Below are 11,220 nucleotides of genomic sequence, written 5' to 3'. Positions count from 1 at the left end.
TCATTCATCCACAATTTCCATCTCATGTTTGCCAACTCAAAAAATCCTTATATGGTCTTCGACAAGCTCCTCATGCATGGTTTCATCGACTATCTAATTGGTTACAAGCTCAAGGATTTTCTGGATCAAAGACTGACTCGTCTCTATTTCACAAATATAATGATGAAAATATGATATTTTTTCTTATTTATGTGGATGACATTCTGATAACCGGCAATGATCACAAGGGTATCACAACTTTATTAAGTCTTCTCAATCAAGAATTTCCTACTAGAGATTTGGGTATTGCTCGTTTTTTTCTTGGTATTGAGCTTATTCCACATGAGGATGGCTATCTTCTCTCTCAGAGCAAATACATTACTGGACTTCTTCAAAAAGCCAAAATGGATGGAGCACGTCCGGTCTCTACGCCAATTGCTATAAACAACTCTCCAACTTCATCCTCTCCTGCTCTATCTGATCCACAAATTTATCGAAGTATTGTTGGGGCCTTACAATATGTCACTATCACATGTCCTGATATTACTTTTGCGGTAAATCGTGCTTGCCAATTCATGCATGCTCCAACCGAACAAAATTGGGATAATGTAAAAAGAATACTTCGCTATCTCAAATGCACTATTCTACATGGTCTTCTTTTATATCGCCAATCATCTCGAGATTTACATGCATATAGTGATGCGGATTGGGCAAGTTCTCCTGAAGATAGACACTCTACTAGTGGATATGCAATATTTCTTGGACGAAATCTTATTTCATGGAATTCGAAAAAGCAACCTACGGTATCTCGTTCAAGCACTGAGGCAGAATATAAAGCTATAGCAAATACAACGTCAGAAATTATTTGGCTTCAATCACTTCTCTCTGAACTTCATCTTGCATCAAATATTGTACCAAAAATTTGGTGCGACAATATTGGAGCAACATATCTTACAGCAAATCCAATCTTTCATGCTCGTAGAAAACATGTGGAAATTGATTTTCATTTTGTTCGTGAACGTGTGGCAACTCAGCAGTTATCCGTCTCTTATATTTCTGCTGAAGATCAAATCGCTGACATCTTTACTAAGCCACTATCCAGACAACGTTTCAACAAGTTAGCAAGCAAACTCAACGTCAGAGATCTCCCGCTGAGTTTGTCGGGGGGTAAAAGAGATATAACAGAATTATCCAAATTGACCGGATCAAATTACCAAATCAAATCATATTAGTATTTGGATTATTCTAATAATTCTGTTATAATTATTCTCAGAATTATTCTTAGAATAATTCTGTTATTTGTTAATTAGTTATTTGACCAAGTACTTTTGAACATTATATATTGTATTGTCCTTAGGACAAATATCAATGAACAATAGATTTTATTATTCTCATCTTATTCCTTCCTCTCTCCCTATTCTTCTTCTTACATTTATATCATCAACTAGATTGTGTTGCCTATCTTCTTAATACTCAAGGATATAGTTATACGAGCCGATAGAATTGATCCTGCTCAAGTAAGGTTGAAAGTTGTAATGATCAGACAATAGTTGTCGTAGATAATAGAGTAGCAGATCAGCTGATTAATTGCGATCGAACAACAATTATAAAAGGAAAGTGAAGATTGCTCAAACAACAACATTCATGCAGTTTCAAAGAGAGTGCTATAGCATTCAAGGTCATTGTGTGCAATCACAAAAATCAAAATCAAGCATTCAAAGTTCTTCCATATATATTTTTTTTATTCCCGGTAGTATTTTGTTATTTAGTTGCTAAGTTTCATATTTGTGACCTTTTTATTTGCTACAAGAATAGAAAATGCAGGAAGTTTTTTCTCCTTCCTGGGTATTTGAAGAAGAGAAAATATAATAGTAACTTCTAAAAGACAACGACAGATCGTAGGTAGATCGTAGAGCAGGAATTCAGAGTTTTGAACCATATAAATTAATATATATTTTTGTGTGCTTGTCTTTTTATGTTTATTATGTTTTACATTTCTATTGTGCAACTAACAAATTATATAGACGAACGCAACCCAATAACAAAAATGATGCATGTCTATTCACCCACTCTATTGATTCAACACATTTAACAACATTAATGTGAAGCTCTGAAAAATAAAATTTTATATCTATTAATTTTACTAATTTTATAATATAAATATTATATATTCCCAATTGTTATGGCAGTATCTATTCCTTCCCTGGATAAATTTATGTCCACTTGCGATGGTATCTTAATTTAGTAATGGTTTGCGGTCGCTTTTTTGCCAACTTAAGTTAGTAATAGTTGCTATCGGAGCATAGTTCCGTGATAAGTGTTTAGAATAAGACCGTAGAATTTGGAGATCAAATCTCCACATAGGCAGGGGTGGATCCACGACACGTCGGCGGTGGAACCCGTAGTATTACGGGGTTCCAGGCGAGTTGTGACTCTCGAGGGCGGCGAGGAAGCGGAATCCAAGGCCAACAACTGAGAAAACGAAGAGGTCAATCATCTTCGGATCAGCCCAGTGGGTCTACTGCTTAAATTGTGTTGATAAAAGGATAAAGAGGCGGCGACGGCGGCGTCTTTTCAGCTCCAGGTTTGTGTCGCCACAGGATCGAGGTTCCAAGAGGAAGAGAAACTCTTGATGTAGAGATTGCGAAAGACGATACATTTTTCTTTTACCGTACTATTAACTCAGGACGGTCACCCAATTTAATGAGCTAACTTATATAAATTTTAAATTCTTTAAAAATAAAATAATATAAATTTTGTAATAAGATATCTCTAATTTTTTTTTCAAGTTAAAAGATGACTTTGATAGTGAAAATATCAAGGTATTTATTTCTTTGTTAATCATCAGAATTTAATTCGAGGTGTTGTTAAGTAATTGAACGAAATAGATCCATGACGGCAAACAGTATGCGAAGTTATTTAAAAAATATTTTTTAATTACATATAATTAATTGATCGTTAAAAAAAAAATAGCTATGCTCAATTCATACCGTGATCATCCTTCCATACTTAATTTCTGGATCCGTCAGAGTTTCATCACCTCTGTAAATCTACTTGCTACTTAGGTTTCTCTACGTTACTTTCCTTAATTTCAATGGTAATGAACATGCTGAGAGGCCGCTAATACGGTGGATTCATATATTTTTTTTAATTTAGTAATAGTTGTCCTCACAATGCAGTCAAAATGGAATTTGAATGATTGGGTTATTTTATTAGATAAGGATGGATTCTCATATATATGGTTCATCCCCTGAGGATTAATGTCCTATTTAAGAGGTGGCTCGATACTTTATTTCCTTTTTTTTTTCATTTTGTTATGGCGCGGCATGAAAAACGTTCAGTAAAATCACATGTTTACTTCATTAATTTTGTAATGATTTTCAAAATGATTTTTCAGCTTATCAAACAAAAACTTTAATTTTATAATATTTTTTTTTAGGGTGGACAGTTGCGAGGTAGGAATAAACGTAACCAACCGTGGGTCTGACGGTGTATCAATATTTATGCACGCCTATAATTTTAATATTTTATTAAGAATATTCACATGTTATTAATTGATTTTAATGAATTAAAATTAAAATTATGTTAATATTTTATTCTCTTTTCAACTTTTCAAAACTAGTATTATTTTAAAAAAATTATTAATCAATCATAGATATAGAATTAGAGAATATATTATTAGAAAAAAAATTTATTAATCAATTGGATTTTATTAATTAGAAAATATAAAATTCTCTTCAGTCTCATATATTAAAAATCATATTTTTTTTAATTTTTTAGTTAAAATAAAATATAATATTAAATTAATTTTTCTATAATAGGAGTACGGTTACAGTGCACGATCTCTAATAAAAGGAACAAAGGTGAGCAACTGTGTGCGTGAATGCATCCATCGCAACATGGGGCAAAGTTTAACTTTTTTTCAAGTAGTTCTAGGGAAATTTTTCTTTCTTCTCCACAAATCATCTAATGGAAGAAGCATAAATTATTTTATATATGTCCTCACGGATGAATCTAGTGGTTAGCGCATGAGATGTTATCACAATGAGATATGGAGTTCAAATCTCGATAAAATTGAAGTAAATACCTCCCTTATGTGTTAATCACTATTTCAAAGACTAGTAGTCATCCGTGATTTACCTCTTCCGTGTTGACCTTGGGACAGGTTGACGGGGAGCGTTAAGGACGAACGTATTCATCTTTTGTCACAATAAATTATTTTATGTACATATAAATATATGTACATAAATAAATATTAATTTAATAAAACTTATTTATTGAAGAAGATCTATTTACACCAATATATATTATAAAGTGTCCTGAGCATGTTGAAACAAGAACATATATAATTATCCTTTTGCAATAAACCTCACATATAAATATTGGACCGTACATGTTTAATAATTAGAAATTATAAAAATAAAAGTGTGGAAGTATACTTGAATCCAGAATGTCATTTACCTTTTGGAATGGTGCCATTTGGTCTTCCGGATCAACACTATTGTCTTGAGAGTTCTTTTTAATATAGTTCTCTTTAGTTAGCACTCTCTTTGACGATATCGTATACGGAAGAGAATAGGTGACAGCTCAAAGTCGGCTTATCTAATGAACCAATCAAATTGTATGATTAAGGGGCCATAACCTTTTGGTGGCTTTTATAGAGTTGTTAAAGAAAGACTAACAGAAACGTAACTGCTGTTAGGAGATTTTGCTAAGTTAATGTCAAAGGATGTGCCTCCGGACTACCATCTAATATTACTTTAAACTCAAAGATAAGTTATTTTTAAACTCAAGGATAAGTTATTTTTAACTTGGCATGACTGATGTAGGAGGCTCTCACAATTTTTGCCATTGTTTCCTAGCTACATCATCTAAACGTGGTGGTTTGTTTATAGAGTTGTTACAGAAAAACTAACAGAAATGCAGCAGCAGCTGTTAGGAGATTTTGCTAAGTTAATATCAAGGATGTGCCTCCCAGACTATCATCTAACACTATTTTAAATTCGAGGATGAGTAATTTTCAACTTTGAACGACTGATATGAGAGGATCTGAATAATTTTTGTCATTATTTAGGATTTTTTTTTTTTGTCGTTTTTACATCTTAGGATCTTGAGTTTATTTTAGATTTATTTGGCCTTTTTTTTTATCTTAAGATTTTATATCTATTTAAACTCTTATATGGGTTGATGTTAGATATTCTGTTGTGATTTTAAAAATAAAACTATTTTCGATTAAATCTAGAGAGATGGCTCCTTTTCATTTATCGAATTCTCGACCTCTTTCTTTGCAATTCCTCTGGAAAAATAAGCCCGTAGAATAATTATTATTCTGTCGGGCGTCAATTAGTCACCTTTAAAAAAAATAATTAATTAGGTCAGGTAACGTTGAACCTGAGGTGACCGACTCGATCCCACAAAAATTTTCCACCGTCTACTATGGTAAATCAGGGAATTGCACATGGAGCCCCATCTTGATAGACTAACATTCTCAAGTCTGTTATCCATTAAGGAGAAAAGTTTTCAAAAATACGTTGTAACTGAGTCTCGAACTCTAGATCCCTGACCTATAATTGGAGAGTCTAACTATGATACCCTGCACCACGGGAGCCAATAGTTACCTTTAGAGTATATATCTACAATAAGAGTAAATATTTTTCCCAAATATTCGTGTGGTTCACATATCCATATCATCAATCAAATATATTTATGGGTTCATTCATCAAATATCTTAGGGCATCCATCTTAGGGGATATTTTTCCAAATATTCTCCATTGGAAGGGGATTTGAAATCACAGGGCATAAAATCATATGGTTTCTCTTTCTTTGTTTTTTTTTAAAATAAAATATGTAACGGTAGAATTTAAAATATGTTGAGTTTAATTTAGGGGTTTGAGTTTATTGTAGGATTTATTTCGCCTTTTTTTTTATCTTAAGATTTTACATCTATTTAAACTCTTATATGGGTTGATGTTAGATATTCTGTTGTGATTTTAAAAATAAAATTAATTTCTTTTAAATCTAGAGAGATGGCTCCTTTTCATTTATCGAATTCTCGATCTCTTTCTTTGCAATTCCTCTGGAAAAATAAGCCCATGAATAATCATTATTTTGTCGGGCGTCAATTAATCACATTTAAAAAAAATAATTAATTAGGTCAGGTACCGTTGAATCTGGGATGATCGGCTCGACCCCACAAAAATTTTCCACCTACCGTGATAAATAGGAGAATTACACATGGAGCCCCATCTTGATAGACTAACATTCTCAAGTCTGTTATCCATTAAGGAGAAAAGTTTTCAAAAATATGTTACAATTGAGTCTCGAACTCTAGATCCCTGATCTATCATTGAAGAGTCTAACTATGATACCTTGCCCCACGGGGGCCAATTAGTTACCTTTAGAGTATCTACAATAAGAGTAAATATTTTTCTCAAATATTCATGTGGTTCACATGTCTATATCTCAATCAAATATCTCAAATTTCATATTCAAATATTCCTCAAACCAAATATTTATGGGTTTGCTCATCATATAGTTTAGTTCATCCATCTTAGGGGATATTTCTCCAAATATTCTCCATTGAAAGGGATTTGAAATCATAGGACATAGAGTCATATGGTTTCTCTTTCTTTGTTTTTTTTAAAATAAAATATATAACAGTAGAATTTAAAATATTTTAGAGTAGAATATTTAATAGGTATGTTCCATAAATATTTGATTTGTTGGATATTTGATTGTGGGATTTGAAATATTTAAGAAATAGAATATTTGATTGATGACGTAAATAGGAGGATCATAAATATTTGGAAGAAATATTTAATATTATTATGGATACTCTTATAAAAAAAATAAAAAAAAAATTTCCTGATAATTTCTAATATCCCAATCTCCACATGGAGATTTAAAATTTGGGGATATTTAGATAAATACCCTCTTCAACTAAAACCTATTACGGATGCTCTTAATTGAGTTCAGTTCACGTCTAGCATAACACAATGACGGTGGTGATTACAACAGCTAGCTAATTCATTAATAACATAGCAAGAATATTCATTACCCAATTAATAACCATGCGTTGGAACGCAGCCTGGCGTTAAATCCTAAGGATCCTTGCTTGAAAAATTGCGAAGCGAAGGTGAAAGCTCTGATTACCGACCAAATATTTCACGAGTTCAAATTCTCTGTCCCAAATTTCTCTATCTCCGTATCTCTTTACCGATCGGATGGACTAGATTACATTTCAAGAATGCTTTACACATCAGAAGGATATTGTACACATCTTAAAAATATCATGATGTCTTAAGATATAATCTGATCCGTCTGATTGATAGAGGACATGGGGACAGAAAAATTTGGGGATAGAAAATTTGAACTGATATTTCACTCTCACGCCATCAATTCGTTATACGCCAATTGCTTCCAACAGCCTCCGTCTATAAATTTTATGCGGAAATGTGCAACGGAAGCGTATCAGATAGCTAAGCTCCGAGCTAGCTAGGTTGCTAAGTTAAGGAAGAGGGAGAATGGTGGCATTCGACGGTGCAGCAGCATTCAAGGGCATAGACCACTGCTCGTCGGTGGGCCGTGAGAGCCACACTGTGGTGGCTGACATGGACGGCACCTTGCTCCTCGGCCGCAGCTCCTTTCCCTACTTCGCCCTGGTGGCCTACGATGTAGGGGGCCCCTTGAGGCTCCTCCTGCTGCTTCTCGCCTCGCCTCTGGCCGCCCTGCTCTACTACTCCGTGTCGGAGTCGGCCGGCGTCCAGGTGCTTATTTTCGCCACTTTTGCCGGGGCACGCGTCAGAGACATCGAGTCGGCGGCGCAGGCGGTGCTGCCCAAGTTCTACTCCACGGACCTCCACCCTGAAGCGTGGCGGGTGTTCTCGGCGTGCGGGCGGAGGTGCGTGCTGACGGCGAACCCCAGGATCATGGTGGAGCCCTTCTTGAAGGAATACCTCGGTGTCCATCTTGTGATTGGGACGGAGATCGAGGCGTACAGGGGCCGAGCCACCGGCTTCGTCAGCCGCTCCGGGGTTCTCGTTGGCCGGAACAAGGCTGCGGCCATGAGGAAGCAGCTGCCGGAAGAATCGCCGCAGTTAGGCCTGGGCGACAGGGAGACCGATTACCCATTCATGCAGCTCTGTCAGGTATTTATTTATGTCTTTAACAGTTAACTCTCTTACTTTAATGTTATATTTATTTATTTATTTATTTTTCACATGAACGAATAGATTAAACTGCCTACGGAAATATTAATATACTAGTTCACAGCATTCTAGAATTTAAATATTTTGAATCACTAAAATATATTTTTTGAAAATTTTTAAATATGTTTAATATAGACAACGAACGTACTATAATAATCACTACGCTATATCAATTTATCTATCTACTAGGTATTTATATTTTTTATAAAATTGAACTAGTCTGTATGAGAAAGAAATAATTGAAAGAAGAAAGTTAGAGAACTTTTTTTTTGATAAAATAATTTATTTATGAAAAATAATTCTTAAAGGATTTTTAGTGAGAAATTAAATTTTTGTTCTGTTGTTTAAAGAGGGCATTAATGTTGTTGAAAAATATGTTTGTCTGATATATATAGAGCATGTTTGGCCAATATAAATAGGCTGTCATTTAGATATATCCATTCAAGTGAGTTATTTGACCAACCCAAATAGATTGATCTATTCAAACCAACTAACTTAAAACAATCGGCCAATTAAATTGATTGATCCAATCAAATTTAACAAGCTCCCTGTCTCTATTGAAGTAAATATCTCTTGTTTAAATTGGATTTAAACAAGATTGATCGATGCCCCTAGCTTGACTAGATCAATTGGCCATTAGCTCAATTAGGCTCATCTCGACTTAATCAACTGCCCTATGCTCCTTAGGTTCAGCCTATCCTCACCTTGATTGAGCCAATCAGGTCATCAAACCTGTCTACTGCAACTAAATTAAATGCCTTAATCAAATTATTTAACCAAATCTACTGACCATATATATTACCCAATTCTATTGACTTACACCAATCAATCACCTGATTTTTTTTAGTTCCTATCTTTCTAAAATGATTAGGTCAAACAAATGCTGATGAAAATTGAGATAAAAGAAAGTAATTTATTAACCGAGCCAATGACTTCTGAACCAAAAAAAAAAAAAAAGGAAACATATTCTTAGCGGAGAATGATCAGAAACCGTCACACTGAATCATGAAACAATGACAGATATAATGCAAAGAGTTTGATTCAGTTGATTATGACACTCCAACTAGATGCTTGGCACTGAATCACTGGTCCCCTGAGCAATTCGATGGTTGAGATATGAAATGTTGTCACGTTAAGTCGATCGAAATTTGACGTGTCCCAGTATATTTTCTCTCATGCCTTATCTCTTCTATATTGATTGATCTAATAACGAATTGACGGGAATCTTATTCGGACTGCACCAGCATATAAATTATATATTATGGCGAAGAAAGATGCATCTTAATGAGATCTATCGTCCAACCACCTAAATTAAAGTTACGTTGTAGTTTGCATAAATAATTTGTTAATAATAATATTTTCTTAAGGATAAGAAGTAGCCGGGGTGAGTAATGAGTAATAGTAGTGCATGTCTGTAACAGGAAGGCTACGTGGTGCAACCTAAACCAGGCTTGAAGCCCGTCCCGATAGAGAAGCTGCCGAAACCCGTCGTCTTCCACGACGGCCGGTTGGCCCTGCGACCGACGCCGCTGCTGGCCCTCCTCACCCTCCTCTGGCTCCCCGTCGCCTTCCCCCTCTCCTGTCTCCGCGTCGCCGCCGGATCGCTGCTCCCTCTGCGCTTCACCTATCTCGCATTCCGCGGGCTGGGCGTCCGCATCACGGTTCGCGGGACGCCGCCGCCGCCCCCGCAGAAGGCCACGGGTCGCTCCGGCGTCCTCTTCGTCTGCTCCCACCGTACCTTGCTCGACCCGGTCATCCTCTCAATTGCTCTCCGCCGCCCCATTGCTTGCGTCACCTACTCCGTCTCACGTCTCTCCGAGATCATCTCGCCCATCCCCACCGTGCGCCTCACTCGCGATCGCGCAGGCGACGCCGCCATGATTAAGAGGATGCTGCAGGAGGGGGACCTGGTGATCTGCCCCGAGGGCACCACGTGCCGTGAGCCCTTTCTGCTGCGTTTCTCCTCGCTCTTCGCTGAGCTCACGGACGAGATCATCCCGGTGGCGATGGCGAACAGCATGAGCATGTTCCATGGAACCAGGAGCAGGGGATGGAAGGGGATGGACTCGTTCTACTTCTTCATGAACCCCGCCCCGGCCTACCATATCACCTTCCTCGACAAGCTGCCTGTCGAGATCACTTGCGGTGGCGGTAGCAAGTCCAGCCACGAGGTCGCCAACTATATACAGCGTGCGATTGGCTCCGTTCTCTCATATGAATTCACTCGCTTCACCAGGAAGGATAAGTACATGGCCCTCGCCGGCAACGATGGCACCGTGCCGGAGCCGGAGAAGGCCGAGCAGAAATGAAAGCGCAAAGTTCAGGGTTGCAAAATAATTATACATTATATATAATATATAATATATAATATATAATATATTTGTAAACCAAGCAAAGACAAGCTTGGGCATCCAGTGTATTTCTCCATATATATTGTTGCTGGGTTCTTCTACTGCATAATGTATGTTCAGTAAGGTTAATTTGTTGCCTTACCTTCAATGATAAATTAAAGTTTTGACGTACACTTGTGATGTCGTCTTTTTATCGTTCTATAATTGTCTAAGCTTCTTCTGGATATGGGACACGCAACTAAACTAAAGAATATTAGATTTTTGGGTTATTCATTGTGAGTACTTCCTAATTTATCCTGGTGGCCGATGAAAAACTTCCGTGAAACCTAGTCGTTCACCCCAGACTTAATGTTATCCAGCCTGATTAATCAATTTTTTTTTATAATTGTCTAAGCTTCGTCCCCAAGGCTATGATACTGTGATAAAATGTCTAGATTGTCATCTAAGTATTGACGGTTCAATCTCCCGTTATAATATATTTATAGAAATTTTTCCTTCAAATGGAGGGCACAATCAAAAATACTGGACTGGACATTTTCCAATTTACCTTATAACTAATGAAATTTTTCTATAGGATCAAACCGATCACCCTAGAAATAGTCGAGATTAATGAAATTATTATTTTTATAATTGTCTAAGCTTGCCTATAGTAGTGAATACAAATTTTATAAAATCTCTCTCTA

General features: G+C 36.3%; 1 protein-coding gene across 1 annotated transcript; it reads left to right on the top strand.

Annotated features, from left to right (window-relative positions):
- The first annotated feature begins 7,502 nt into the window (after positions 1-7,502).
- Positions 7,503-10,630, top strand: LOC122044173 (glycerol-3-phosphate acyltransferase RAM2-like). Its single transcript, XM_042604704.1, has 2 exons — positions 7,503-8,126; positions 9,608-10,630. The coding sequence occupies exons 1-2, from the start codon at positions 7,503-7,505 to the stop codon at positions 10,493-10,495; spliced, it is 1,512 nt and encodes a 503-aa protein (XP_042460638.1). The 3' UTR covers positions 10,496-10,630.
- Positions 10,631-11,220: the final 590 nt, after the last annotated feature.

Source organism: Zingiber officinale, chromosome 2A (genome assembly GCF_018446385.1).
Source record: "Zingiber officinale cultivar Zhangliang chromosome 2A, Zo_v1.1, whole genome shotgun sequence".
In the NCBI taxonomy this organism is placed as follows: domain Eukaryota; kingdom Viridiplantae; phylum Streptophyta; class Magnoliopsida; order Zingiberales; family Zingiberaceae; genus Zingiber; species Zingiber officinale.
This window is presented reverse-complemented; position numbering and strand designations above follow the sequence as displayed.